Source organism: Mustela lutreola, chromosome 8 (assembly GCF_030435805.1).
Source record: "Mustela lutreola isolate mMusLut2 chromosome 8, mMusLut2.pri, whole genome shotgun sequence".
NCBI classification, from domain to species: Eukaryota; Metazoa; Chordata; class Mammalia; order Carnivora; family Mustelidae; genus Mustela; species Mustela lutreola.
The window spans coordinates 62,914,760-62,929,517 of record NC_081297.1 but is presented as its reverse complement, the minus strand read 5'-3'; the positions used below and the strand labels follow the sequence as shown (position 1 = coordinate 62,929,517).

The 14,758-nt window shown below is 53.4% G+C and overlaps 1 protein-coding gene across 2 annotated transcripts; it reads right to left on the bottom strand.

The window, feature by feature from the left end:
- Positions 1-3,180: 3,180 nt before the first annotated feature.
- On the bottom strand, positions 3,181-10,613 carry LOC131838733 (keratin, type II cuticular Hb5). Of its 2 annotated transcripts, none has more exons than XM_059185275.1 (9): positions 10,194-10,613; positions 8,019-8,227; positions 7,364-7,424; positions 7,138-7,233; positions 6,311-6,475; positions 5,917-6,042; positions 5,329-5,549; positions 4,577-4,612; positions 3,181-4,166 (listed from the first exon to the last, which is right to left on the bottom strand). In XM_059185275.1, exons 1-9 carry the CDS (start codon positions 10,611-10,613, stop codon positions 3,980-3,982), a joined length of 1,521 nt encoding a protein of 506 aa, XP_059041258.1. In that variant the 3' UTR covers positions 3,181-3,979. The 2 variants fall into 2 exon arrangements, with proteins under 2 accessions (XP_059041258.1, XP_059041257.1); XM_059185274.1 differs by having other exon boundaries at positions 3,181-4,173; positions 4,581-4,612.
- Between the last annotated feature and the right edge of the window lie 4,145 nt (positions 10,614-14,758).

The window sequence follows — 14,758 nt, the reverse complement described above, 5'->3', positions numbered from 1 at the left end:
AGTCTCTGGTGTTTTCTTCATTTTTAATGCAAAAGCTCATCTTTGGGGCCCTTAGTCCATTGAACATCCAACTCTTGATTTCAGCTCAGGTTATGATCTCAAGGTCATGAGATCAAGGCCCGCGTTGGGCTCCATGCTGAGCGTGGAGCCTGCTTGATATTCTTTCTCTCTCTCTGCCCCTCACTGCCCCCTGCCATTTGCTATTTCTCTCTCTCTCTCTCAAAAATCTCACCGTCTGCGCACTACCTTCACCTCACTCATTCCTTGGCTACCCACCTCCCACCACTCCTGTCCAATAGCACCAAGAGAATAAGAGTGGGCACTTTGGAGAACCTTTTGTTTTTGAACAAAGTGGAAATGGGCAGGGATTTCCAGGGGGCACAAAGGGCATCTGGTAACAGTCAGGGGAGGGGCAGGCGAGTGGTGTGAGGCATTTGAGAACTCAGCCACTCCCCAGTGCAAGTCCCCCTCACCTAAGAGAGCACAGCCTTGTTCATGGGTCCTCACTGCTCTACCTTTCAATGAACAAAACTCTCAATACAACCTGTTCTTAATAGCCATGTTCTCAGAGACTGTCAGTGGCTTGCATATGCAGATTGCCATTTCGAGTGTCTTTGTCTATTCCAAAGAGCAATATGCTTTGTGATTTCCTTGCTCATGTGGTTAGTTTACACTTCTCACTGTGCTTGGTTCAGGTGAGTAATGGTACCCATCTGCATTTCCTGAGATCTCAAAGACTGAAGCAGGGATGTTGGAGACACTGGGCGGGTTGAAGGGGCTGGGCTGGGAGTGGGTGTTTATGAGGATGGTCCAGGCAGAGGGTATTTGAGACTCAGTGAAGGGGAGCTTGTGGCCTCAGAGAAGAAAGCGAAGATGCCAACGCCTAACCTGATCTGATTTTTTTTTTTTTTAAAGACTATAATCCATACTTCCCTCATCCTTTGGAGACCCTTGTATTTTAGGGGGAATGAATATTTGAATAGGGTAGAATACAAACAAAAGGTCTGACTTTCTCTGATGGAGGTCTTATTTGGCATGTGGAGTTTTAGGGAAAATGAGCCCAGGAAAGAGCTCTGGAATCACCCACATGGGCCAACTTTATTGTTTGGGTTACTTGCTCTAGAATTTACTTGATCTCTTGATTTCAGACCATTTGACTTCTTAAAATTTTTGTTCTAATTAAATTTTAATCCTCCATTGTCCCTGGATTATATCTTTTGCTATGTGTGGAGAGTAGTTCTTGCATCAGGAGAGGGCCCTGGAACCCCAGGATCCTTTGAACTGGAAGAGATTGCACTGCATTCTCCCTGTTGGCAGCAGGGAGGATTGAGGAGGGGAGGTCTCATCCTTATAAGGCATCCTTATGACACCTCTGCTTGGCCCAGTCCGTTGACTGGTCTTTGTGCACAAAGCATGGAAACTCATTAAAAACTTATTATTATCTCCCAGCTTGTGGCTCTTTGACTTTTCAGTGCGTCATGTCCTATTTTGGGGATACCAAATTTGGTGTCTTAGTTGTGAGTGGCCCAGACCCATGGCAACATCTAGGTGTTTCCTCCCCAGACTCACTCCAGCAACCCAGAACCACGGGAGGTAGCAGAGCTGAGGAAGGCTCAGCTCACAGATACCCAGGTTAATGTAAAAAGTATGAAGGCCACTTCCTGCCCTATGACTTACTGAGACATGGCAGAGCTCATGCTCAGGTTTTGATTTTCAGCCCCTGACTTTTAACCTTTTCTGTGGACGAATGATGTGTCCTAAATTAAACTTTGGGGGCACCTGGGTGGCTCAGTGGGTTAAGCCACTGCCTTCGGCTCAGGTCATGATCTCAGGGTCCTGGGATAGAGCCCCACATCGGGCTGGGCTCTCTGCTCAGCAGGGAGTCTGTTTCCCCCCCACCCCCAGCCTGCCTCTGTGCCTACTTGTGATCTCTCTCTTTGTCAAATAAAAAATAAAAATAAAAGAAAATAAATAAAAATGTATAAACTTTGTCCTATTGCGATTAAGACCATACCCTTGAGGTGCAGAGAGGTGAGTGAAAGGAGGGAGGTGGATGGGAAATTTAGAGCAGACCTGCCTACTGGCAGCCAGCAAATCTCCAACAGCAGCAACTGGAGTTCCCAGAAGAGGCCAGCGGCAGCCCAACCTCTACCCCCTCCATTGGAACTGCAACCCTTTGGACCTAAAGCAAGGATTCATCAGAACGCAGAGAGCCTTCACTTCTCTTCTCAGGGAAAGGCTGGGGGATGGGGCAGTAGAGGGGGCTGGCAGGTGGCTGTCCACCTAGAATGGTGACAGCAGGTCTGTTTTCCCAGTGGAGAAAAGGAGGGGAGTCCAACAGGGTTGATATCTGCTCCTCCTGTTCTACAGCTGCCTGAGTTCATCCAACCATCCCAGGCCTGACATGTCCTACAGCTCCATCCTGGGGGTGAGGTGTGTGTGTGTGGGGGGCGGTGTTCATAGCCAGGAGGAGATACTTCTGCTCCCAAGGAATTTTTAGCTTGGTCCAGGCTCCATACACACCCAGTCACATCCTGAGCCCTGAACCACAAAGTTAGAACCTGAGATCCTCAGGGTTGGAGACAGGGTGGGGCAGGGGTTGGGGGACTGTGCATGTGGGAGGGAGGGTAGGTAGGAAGAACAGAGAGAGCACTGGGTAAGGGCAAGTGGAGGAGAGATGTGGGATGGCTTATGTGTCCCTGTGGGATGGTCCTGGGTCTTAGAGGGTGGGCTTCTTTCCATGCGGTGGAGTCTGCATCTGGGAAGATCGGCACTGGGTAGAGGGTGGTGGCACAGGGCTGAGGAGCTGGTGGGGAAGGAGGAGATGGAGGGAGGCTGGTGACTGGCATCAGGAGCACAGGCACATGCTGGGAACTGGTTTGAACTAGGTCGTAGGGGCTGAGAGTGATCTGGGGGTGGAATTTTAGGCTGCTGGGTGTGCATAGGGGTAAGGAATAAAAGGTCATTGGGAGAGCTGGAGCTGTGGTCCAAGCCAGACTGGACTGAGGAGAGCTGAGCTGGAATCAGGCCAGGGAAGCAGACAAAAAGAGGTACAATCACTGGAGGATTAGAGAAACACCGCCTGGATCTGGTTAAGTGTTGCCAGTTGGGGATGGGGCTGAGCGTTGTACGTAAGGCAATGGGAAGGGGCAGAGACATTGTCATTCAGAAGACCACATATCCTTGCATCAAAGCAGCATTTATTGAAACACAGACTGAGACAACCCAGAAGGCAAGGCACCCACAGACAGTCGTAACAAGAGGGAGACTCAGGAAGTGGCTTAACCTTCTCCATCCCACTGGCTCGCATTGGACACACCCCACCTGCACCCGCAGGGGGAGGTCTGGAGCAACCTTGGAGTTTTCTTTGAAATGTATAAAGGTGCAATGAATAGCAAGACCTGTGCCAAGTCAAAAGGATTCCCCTCCGTAATGAGCCCCTCAGCTGGGAGGTCACATGAGGAGTTTGGCTGGGACAGGTTAACCCGAAGAAGGGAGTCAGTCAGAGAGACAAGCAAAACACAAACAAGAATAACCCTGGGCCAATGCTTCCTGCAGAACTCCCAGCCAGGAGAGAGGGAGGACTGCTGCTGGGAGGGAGGATTTCCTCTCAGACTCTCAGCCTGTAGGAGACCTGGAGGGGAGGTAGGCTCACTCCTTGTCTCCCAGGAAGGCCAAGCTCCCATGATGTCCAGCCACCCTGGGTGACCGGTAGTGTCCCAGACAGCTTGGAGAATGATACAAACTGGCCACAGTCTTTTGGAGTCAAACCGGAGTTAGGTGAAGGACTGGGAATGCCTCTCTAACTGAAGCCCAGAGGAGAACCAGGAAACAACTCCCTAGAATGAGAAGGTGCCAGAGCGTGGCCGAGGGTCTTTCCCTCTGTAGGAACACGTGGAAGATTCCGGAAGCAAGCACACGATTTCCATTCACACACCATTCCGTGCTCTGGGGACGGGGACACAGGTGGCCTGGGACTCTAGGCAAAGCGGACGGACCTGCTGCTCCCGCAGCTGAAGCTGGACGAGCGAGGCTGGCAGGGGGCACAGGAGTCAGGCGCCATCACCGTGATGCTGCCACCGGTGGCCACAGGGCCAGAGGCAATCTGGCGCCCAGGAGTTGTGCTGCATGTGAGGCCCCCACAGGCCACTCCCCCGCGGGAGCTGCTGACACCTGTAGGGGGAGAGAGGGGGCAAGGTGGGTAGGTGGCCTGCCCTGACCTCCTCAACCTAGTGATAATCCCCAAGGGGCTTTTGACTGGCAGAAGCTTCCTCCTCCTGAAAGGGGTTTAGTGATTAAGAATTCAGGCCCTGTTCCTCCCAGCACCTCAGTCCTTCCAGGGGACAAAGATAGGAAGGAAGTGAAGACCCTCCTCCAGAGGGGGCAGAGCAAAGCCTGCAGTTCCCATCACCACCAGTGGAGGGCGTTCAACACCACCATCCCTAAACCCGATGGTGTTCCCCAGTGAGGAGCCAGGGGAGGAGGAATGGCCTTCTGTTCGGAAGCATTCCAGGTTCAGCTTTACCCACCAACAAAGCCATTTTTTAGGGGGAGAGGCCGTTGTTTAAGCAGACACTTACAGACATTCACGGAGCCTACGCCTTCACACAGCCTGTGGGAAAAGAAAGTTCTGTTAGTTCTGGACAACCCAGCCGGATCCTGGAAGCAGGTTGTTGCTTGGCGACAGAGAGGGCCCTTCTGTGTACAGCTCCTCCCTCCAAAAGGTGGGCGGGGTATGCCCCAAAGTCTGGGTTACATGGTCGCCTTTCTCTAACCATTCTCTGACCAGAGAAAGCCTTCTGACTTTAAGCAGAGGTGGCATGCATGGCTGAGCTCCTGCCCATCTGAGTGACCCCGCGGCCTAGGTCGCACTGGTCGGGCTCAGGGAAACAAGAGTGTGGAGTGGCTAGCATATACGGGGCACACCGTCCTCACAGGGCACAAGGGATACAGTGTGGCAGGTCAAGCTGCAGCCTCCTGGGGTTAGGGAGTAGGGGCTGGAGAGAAGGTACCAGAAGAAAGTACTGGGGGACACGTTGTGCCTCTTGCACTTATTAACTGAGGCCACGAGAAAGTCACTGTACGCCGAGCGTTACTTCCTCATCTTTGGATGTGAAAAATGAGACCCGACCTCATTGGATTGTGAGGATTAAAATGAGCACTCAGTGCAGGCCAAACCTGTAAGTATTTGATAAATTATGACAATTATTGAAGCTTAACCTGCACTAGCCGTGCTTAGAGACGTAGCTCACACTGGGACTCAGGGAAACACAGTCCCAGGGGACCAGGGCCTCCTTCTACACAAAGGGAGATGCTCCTTAGACCCACCTGTGCTCCTCGCCCTCCAGCAGCCGCCTGTAGGTGGCGATCTCGATGTCCAGGCCCAGCTTGGAGTTCATCACCTCCTGGTACTCTTTGAGCAGGCAGGCCATGTCCTGCTTGGCTTTCTGCAGGGCGGCCTCCAGCTCTGCCAGCTTGCAGCGGGCATCAGTCAGGGCTGCCTCACCCTGCTGTTCTGCTTCAGCAACGGCGGCCTCCAGCTTGGCCCGCTATGAGGAAGGGGATGTAAGAGCAAGGATTAGAGAAAGAAGGCGCAGCTTGGCTCATCTGAGCTCATGGAGCTGGGCCAGGGAGAGGGGGCTCCAGTTAACTATGTAGGACCAGGTATTTAATGAGACCTTGAAGATGAGGGGGGAGATGGGGGCTTTCACTGTCTCTCCTTGGTGGTTGTCATAGGGTGGCCCAGGAGGGTGACATTGGTGATATGGTACATCCTATTTCGAAGGCTGTGTGAGTTGTTTGGTTCCCTGCTTCCCCATAGGCACATTGTGAAGCCCGATGGGGGCCAGGCCTTTGCCCTCCTGGGGGCAAAGAGTCTGCTTGTGCTGGACATTCAAACCCCTCCCCGTACCCTACCTGGCACTTGGCATTCTCGATCTCAGCTGTCAGCCTCTGGATCATGCGGTTGAGCTCGTTGATCTCCTCCTTGGTGCGGCGCAGGGTCTCCCCATGCCGGATCACTGTGGCCTTCATCTCCTCACACTTTGTGGGGGCGGGGAGCAGAGATGTTCCTGAGGCTCAAGATGCAGTTTCCCACCCATTTGGACACCACAGAGGATTTGCAGGTTGTACAGTGCTCAGCCTGTGCAACTATACATGGCAGCCCTGCTCTACCATCCAGACTGAGAGCTGTCTGTCCTCTTTCCATCCCTACTAATCAAAATCCCCAGACAAAAGGGGCCTTCTTTAATATACACCTGGCTTCCCTCCCACTGCCATGTCTAGGAGGCAGATGTCTTATACCGCTCACCTTGCTGCGGTACCAGGACTCAGCCTCAGCCCGGCTGCGGCTGGCAATGTCATCGTATTGAGCCTTGATCTCAGCTACAACGCAGTCCATGTTCAGGTCCCGGCTGTTGTCCATCTTGACGATGACTGAGGTGTCTGAGATGTGGGCGTGGAGCACCTGGAGCTCCTGGAGGCCAAGAGCCAATGCGTTTGGGTCTGGTGCCTGGTCTGGGCCATGGGCTCCACCTTTAGAAGCAGTATCCCCTCCCTGGATGGGCGCTGGTCATCATGTCACAAGACACCTGCTCCACCTGCTCCATTTCCCCCTTCGCTCACAAATAGGTACATCATAAAATAAGAAAGCCGGAAGGGGCCTCTCAATGAACAAATGGGAAGACTCAACCTCATGCTAGGTTTTCTCCAAGTCACCTAGCAGTGGAGCTGGGGTTTGAATTCCAGGACTAGTGATGTGTCCATTAATTAAGACCCCTCTCTAACCAGAGACTCACCCTGGCCCCCACCTTTGACCCAGGTACAGACTGACACATTCCCAGACCAGCCCACGCACACACTGCAACACACACAGGCACTCACAGACATGGAGAATCACAGCCACGCTCCATGGTCCTCGAACAAGCACTCCAGGCTCTCCCTGGGCACCTACCTATTATGGTTGTCTATCACAGTTGTGCAATGTGACCCTCTTGTGTCTAACACAGTTGTGCAACATGACAAAACATGCACACACTGCACACATGGGCAAACATGTACACACAACACAGCCCCTCCCCTCTTGCTCAGGTCCTCACGCCTCCCCTGCCCTGGTAGGAGGTGAGGGCAGCCCCTCACCTCGTCATAGAGACGCTTCAGGAAGCTAGACTCCTCCACCAGTGCCTCCACATTGGCCTCCAGGTCGGATTTCCGTAGGTAGGCGCAGTCCACGTCCTGGCAGTGGAGGGAAGAGGAGGGCGTGTGGGGTGGGGGGAGGCCTCTGTGGTCCACGTGGTGATGGCCCCCACTGGAGGCTGTCTGGGTGGGTGCCCTTCCCTTCCTGCCCCATGAGCAGCCCCCTCACCTTCTTTAGAACCACGAACTCGTTCTCTGCCGTGGCTCTCAGAGCCACTTCCTCTTCATACCTGGGTTGGGGGGAGAGAGGGGTTGCAGCTGAGAGGTGGGGGCTTGGACATCATCTCAGCTTTTGGGCCAGCCTTCCCAGGGGTCCCAAGGAATGGAGTCCCTGCGATTCTTATCTTGTCCTCTCTGTGGTCTAGTCTGTGCATTATTCTTGGCCCAGCCCTTGCCTCAGCCTGGCTTAGGCCACCCCCGGTCCCGCTGCCTCTGGAATGAGATCAGGGAATGCATGCTCTGTTCCCCAAATCAAAAGTCCTCTGTGCATCCCAGATCCAAAGAGAGCCAGTGCCCTGGGCAGCAAAAACACAGAGTGAGCATCATAAAGTGAGCTGAGATGGATGGGTAGGACCACAGAGAGCTCTAGAACTCCACTGGGTTGCCTTTCCTCACTGCTCACGAAAGCAACTCTAAGACCCACAGGGCCTTCAAGAGGGAGAGTGGGGCCAAAGAATCTAAGACATCTAGGCCCAGCCCCAGATAGCCGCTGGGTTCCAGGAAGCCCCTGCTCCTAGATAGGCAGGAAACTTCAGCTGCTTTAAGAAGGTTGAGGGCAGAGCTTTCCCATGCTCCCTGTGTGCCCCGCATCTGGCCACACTCACTTCTTCTTGTAGCCCTCCAGCACCTCCTGCACATGGTTGAGCTCCGATGCCAGCCTCCCGCTGTCGGCCTCCACGCACTCAGCCTCCCGCCTCAGAGTCTCGATGTAGCCATTGAACAGGGGCTCCATGTTGCTCTCGCAGCAACGCTGGTTCTGGTAGAACTGCCACTTGGTCTCCAGCAGCTTGTTCTGCTGCTCCAGGAAGCGCACCTGCGTTCAGGGTGGGAGGGTGAGACTGGGTGGGGGGGCGGGCAGGGAACCCGGGAGGAGCCTTGTCCAGAGCCCTCTCTGTCCTGGACGCTCACTGAGGAGCTGGGGCCCACCAAGGCAGGAGCATGGGGCTGAGAGTGTCTGTGCTGCAAGGGGTCTTGCTGCCAGCCCTCTAGGAGGCAGTGTGGCTGTGGGGGAAAGCGTCCTGGGGTTAAGTCCAGAGGTCTGGTTCAAGTCCAGTTCTGCCACTTGGAGCAGGTAAGCTGTCTAACCTTTGGGTGCCCATTTCTAAACCAGAGATGAAAATAGTGCCTTCTTTAGAGTTGTAAAGATTGCACAAGTTAATACATGAAAAATGCTTAGGACATCTCTGACACATGGTCAATGCTTGACAAATTTAACTATGACAATAATTAGCAGTTCCTCATTTTTTAATTCACGGGACACTTACTGAAACCTTACTGTGTGCTATGAGGACCCATGCTAAGATACACACACATCTATCTATTTCTACAGCTGACTCTTGAAAAATGTGGGGGTGAGGGAGCACCCCTACCCCACACATTTGAAAATTGCCATATAAGTTTAGTCTCCTCCAAAACTTAATTGCTAATAGCCTACCCTTGACCGGAAGCCTCATTGATAACCTAAACAGTCGAGTAGCATACATTTTGTATGTTCTAGGTATTAAGTATTGTATTTTTACAACAAAGTAAGTTAGAGAAAATATGTTATTAAGAAAATCATATGGAAAAGAAAATACATTTATAGTACTGTATATATTGAAAAAAATCCTTATAGATGTGGACTTGCTCATCTCCAACCCATGTTGTTCAAGGGTGAACTGTGTATCTCTATTTTTATCCCTCTGTCTCTGCCCATGTATCAGTCCCATTCTGTTCTCTTAACCCTCCGGTGGGGGGCGGTATCATTTCCCTCATAGCACAGAGGGGGAAACTGAGATGACTTGTTCATTGTCACACAAATAGTTGGTGAGATTTGGGGTCTGATGTCTCCTGAGTCCCCTTCACCTGCCCACGGCGATAAGTCTAAGCAGCTCATCTAAGCTCAGCTTCAGTTTGATAGTAAAAAAATGGAAATACTAATGTCTCCCCCATTGGATCATTTTGAGGATGAACCAAACTCACTAACAAGAAAATGATAAAAAAAACTCCTGACCCCAAGCCCAGAGGCCAGATCTATCTATTCTGCCAGAGTGAGGCCTCGTGGACATGCAGGGAGGGCACTGGAGGCCTGGAAGGCAGACCCACAGTTTGGGGGGGGGGTTAAATTCCTGGGTTTCTACCTCCAGCCTGGCCTCCCCTTTCCCCATTCCCAGCCCTCCGTCCATGAAGGCAGCTGTGCTGGCCATGGGTGGTTTACTGTCACACCTCCTGTCACACTATTGCCCTGGGAGAATCATGCTGACAGTGAACATTCATTGAGCATTTACTGTGTGCCAGCATTTTTCAAGCATGAGTCCATCCATGTTTGTGACGCACATGTGAGGCGGGTTCTGTTATCCAGACAAGTGACATGCCCAAGGTCTCACACTGCCCAGGGGCAGAACAATGATAGGGAGGCAGCGTGGCTCTGAGCCGTGCCCACCCACTTCCCCAAGCTGCCTGGCTAGGAGCCACGAGCCTTTTACTCTCCCCATTATGGCCCACTCTTGTAGCTCCCAGTGCCCAATCCAGTTTTCCAGGGGCACCTCTGATATTCCTGTGTTGTCTCCAGAAGCACATACACCCTTTAGACCACAGACTCCATTTCTGGACCATACGGGGCCCTCTGTGCAGTTTGCTGGAATTAAAAGATGGAAACGGATCCTCTGCCTATGTTAGCCTGTGTTTCTCTCCCTGTGCTGTCTCAGGCCTGGCTCCATGCTGTCTCCCCAACACACCAGGACTTTCCTGAGGGGAAGGCTGGCCGGGGCCTTCTCCGGACCATCCCAGGCCTCACTGACCTTGTCGATGAAGGCAGCGAACCTGTTGTTCAAACACTTGATTTGCTCCTTCTCCTCATGCTTCACGCACTGCGCATTGGGGTCGATCTCCAGGTTGAGGGGTGTGAGGAGGCTCTCGTTGACGGACACGGTAGTGATGCAGGGCGGGCTGGGCCCGCACACGCCACCAGAGCGGTAGCCAAAGCTCCGGCCGCAGGAGCCGGCTCGGAAGCCGCCCATGGCCATGCGAGGTCCGCAGGAGCCCAGGTTGGAGAGGCTGCGGCTGCCGAAGCCGGTCAGCCCCCGGTAGCAGGACACCCCTCGGTAGGGAGCGGCACTGATGCAGCAGCGGTTGCCAGTTTTGGGGGCCACAGCTGAGCAGGAGCTGAAGGTCCTGGTGACCCCACAGCCTGAGCTGATCCTGTAGGAGCGGCAGGACATCGTGCGGGTCTGAGCAGAGGCTGAGTGCGGCAGGAGTAAGTGAAGGCTTCAGGTGCGCTGCTTAGGATCCTCTGGCCTCTCTGATCCTCCCTGGTCCTTTTATGGGTGAGGAGAGCTGGGGTTGGCCGCATAAAAGGAGTGAAAAGCCATTTTATGTTGTTTATTGGCTTGGGGAGTTTGCCAGCAACTCCCCAAAGACTCGTCTTAAAGGTGAGCTCAGCGGCGACTCGGGGCCTCCGTAAAGGTATTGAAGATATTATTAGGGACACTGTGTTTGCACTTTTCATCTTCAAAGCTCGTTTACATACATTAAGCAATTAATTTTCTCGCAGTCTCCCTGTAGGATGGCCCCAACCCACAGCCGGAGACGGATTTGAACTCTGCAATAGTCTGAGCTGGCTGGGGTCGGGGTAGAGGCTGGGCCACTGTCTCAAGGGGGAAGCTCTAGGGTCCCCGGTTGGGCAAGGCCCCGAGAGTGCATTACCTCTGTCCTCCTGGCTTCGTGCAAGAGATATTCTCAAGTAAGTTGTAGTGTTTCAGAGGTTGATGGATCAGGCAAGTCCAGATCCGGCCAGGCACCGTGGCCTGGAAGGTGGTTCCGGTCCATGGGACCATTTTGATCATGCTCCTGGCAGGACAGAGGGCTGGAGCACATGGGATCTTAGAACCTTCTGGATTCCAGCCCAGAGGCTCTGTTTTGGAGCTTTCATTTCTCACCCAGCAAAATTGCAAACCACTTCACTCTCAGTGGCCACAATAATGGCTACTTGTGGATAATGGGAAGTCTCCCCCTTTAACCACTTTCTCCCACTGGGCTGCAAGGAGGGAAGAACTGAATCCTGGGATAACCTAGCTGCTGTGAACTTGTTCTGGGCACTTTCCCTCTGCTCTTAAAGAAGAAATAGGTTCTGTTTGTCTCTCTTCCTTCCAAGACCCCCAGCCAGAGGAGGGGCATATCTCCGGCCCCCAAACTGTCTCCCCTAGAGGAACATTTAGAGACGGGGTTGGGAAAGTGGCTTTTCCTTGTCTGAGGATGCTGTGATTTCTGGCTCCCGGGGGTTCTGGGGGTCTAGCTCCTCAGAATGTCCCTGCTTCCCCGTGTATCCTGGAGCTACTTATTAGGACAATGATTGCTATTCTTTTAATGGTCATTGAGCACAAAGCTGGGAGATGTGGTGTCTGCCTCCAGGGAGGCTAACCGGGCACCCAAGGTGTTAGGAACTTTGAGAAGGGAAGAAGAGCAGAGGAGCATCCTCCGAGGGGGACAGACCCTCTGGGGAGCCTTCCAGGATCAAACACTGCCACTGTGGGGCCACAGCCTGAATCCTACCTCCTGCGCCTGATGTTCTGTCCTGCTTCTGCCCTCCTCTCCATGGCTGGGCCGCCTGAAGCTCTTCACCCAGAAGCAGGCTGGTTGGTTTCTGTCTCCACACTCCACATGTGTTCTTCCAAGGCAGGGGAGCAGGGAGACTTTGGGCAGCTGGTGAGGAGAAGCAGGCAGCCTCACCAGCTGGCCTCGAAAGATCTTTAGATCACAGTCAAGCTGGGCAATGGAATCAAAGAAGACCTGGTCCGTGGGCCCGCTTCAATGCTTCTTGGCTGTGTGACTCTGGGGAACGCTCTTGCCTCTCTGAGCTTTTGTGTGCTAGTCTGTAGTGTGGAATTCATCCTTGCCTTCCTGGGTTATTGAGAGGAGTATGTGGATAATACACAAGCTGTGCTTTGGGGACCAGAGCACTCTGTATAAAGGAAAGGGATTCTTGTTTCTGATCAGAAACGCCTCTACCACACCTTACACCCCTCTCCCGGCAGGGAGTGGGTGTATTCCCTGCCCCACCCGTGGTCTTCACATCCTCTGCACATTTATGACTTCTTTACCCTTTTAAGACTGCTTTTAATGTTTCCTTTAACCTGATTTCACTAGTATAAAAATTTGGGGTGGAGTCTGGGGGTGGAGAGAGGAGGCTAAGGAGTGCGGGGGCTGGGTTCCCAGCACCCACTCCTTAGTGGGGGCACCGTTGGCCTGGGTCCAGGCATGTCTCCTGGCGCCTTGGACAGTGAGCTCCTGACTGCCTGTTGTGTGGGCCCGGTGCTGGTGTGCTGGGAACCAAAAAGGATTTGGGCCCTTTGAACATGGCAGGGGGAAGAGACCAGGTGAGCACGGGAAGAGAAGATGGGTGCGCCCTTTGCCCACAGACCTCCTCTCCTCAGCTACCATCAGCCTCTGCTCTCCTTCAGCTTGCTGAAGAGGAGGGAGCTAGATCTGATTCTATCTCTCTTTGGGGGCAGGAGGGAGTGGAGGCTTCGTCCCAGAGAGAGGCTTCTGAGTTACTTGTTCTCCTTGCTTCCAATACACACATGCGTGCGCATGCGCGTGCGCACACACACACACATACACACACACACACACACACACTCTCTCTCTCTCTCTCCCAACCCTCTACCTCAAATTGGGCTTGGGCATGGGCTTGGGCACTGAGGGTGGGGAAGAGGACGCTAGGGTACTCAGGAAACCTGGGGGAACAAGGGCTTGAGTGGGCAACAGTGAGGGCCCCAACCTGGCACGGGGTGGGCTCACGGGAGCTGGGTGACGTTTACATTGTGGCAGATGGTGGTCGTGCCCAGGGCTGGTGGCAGCTGCTCAGGAAGGCTCCCCGCATGGGATGGGCTGGGCTGGAGAGGGAGGCTAAATCCTTCATGAGGCTGTTCCCGGGTTGTGCAGGGCAGGTGAGAAACCTCACAGACCAGGCCAGTCTGACACAGCTGCCCTGGAGAATCTGTGTAGTCACATGGGACCTGGGCCTTTGCTGCCTAGTCTTACCGAAGAAAGAGACAGGGAACCCACAGCCCCATGCCTGGCTCTACTCATTACCCACCCCTCCGCGCATGGGACCGACTCTTGGGTGGGAGCCTGACCTCTCTTTCCTGGCCTCCTTCTCATTTATTGTCACTAGGCCCTATAGGTTCCCTGCACCTCTCTCCCTACGCCCAAGCCTCCTCTCTGGGCACACCTTTGCCTGGAATGTACCTGAATGGCTGGCCACCTCTTCCAGGAAGCCTTTGTGAACTAGTCAGAGGGAGGCTGTGATTTCTCCTCCTTTGTCTCAGCAGGCAGCTCATAAAATGTCCTTTCCGGGGCTTCCCAGGTAACTCCAATTATCTCTTTCCACACCCTCTCATCCCGGGTACTGTCATCCATCACCCACTTTGGTGCTGTCCCCTCCTGCCCCCGTATCTTTTGAAGGCCACACCCAGTGTTGGGAATGTGCACTGAAGAACCCATGTCCCTTCTGCAGTCTGCAATGTAAAATGTTCCCAAGAGGGCATTTTGTCCAGGAAGCCTTCAAGAGCTAATTGACTGAGAGAGATTTTTAAAAAAGATTTATTATTTATTTGAAAGAGAGAGAGCAAGCATGAAGAGGGACAGAGGGAGAGGAAGAAGGAGATAGAGAATCCCAAGCAGACTCTGTGATCAACATGGAGTCCTATGTGGGGCTCAATCTCATGACCCTGAGACCATGACCTGAGATGGAATCAAGAGTTGGACTCCTAACCCACTGAGCCATCTGGGCACCCCAGACTGAGAGATTCTTCCCCCCACCCTGGAGACCCAGACAGCTGCCACGGCTCCATCAGACTCTGCCTCCTTCCTGGTTGCCATCTCCTCAGGCTTCCCCAGAGATCTGTCATCCACATACTTCTCCACAGATGGGCCATCCTTCTTCTGCGTGCTACCTATGGGATGCCTGCTGGGCACACCTGCTCTTCCCCCACCCCTGGGCTCTCTACCTCCCTCCCTTTTGATCTCTCTACTCTGCTTAAAATTTCCCTGTTTCTAGGAAGGTTTTTTGGATTTGTTCAGAGATAAAGGTGCACGGACCCCCTCCCATCCTTCTGACTGCCGACTCTTGCAGGTTCGTACTTGTATTTATCTAAGCTCTCATGGACCATTTCTCCATCCTTCCTGGCTGACTGCTTCTCCAGAATCAGCCCTGATGGACTCCATGGACAAGACCTGTCCTTAGAGGGCCTTGGTGGCTTCCCACACAACTCATTCAAGTTGGGCAGCACCCATCATTTCAGCTGATCTTCTCCATGCTTCTTCGCTCTTGAATCTGCACCACGTCCTGGTGCCGGGACACAGC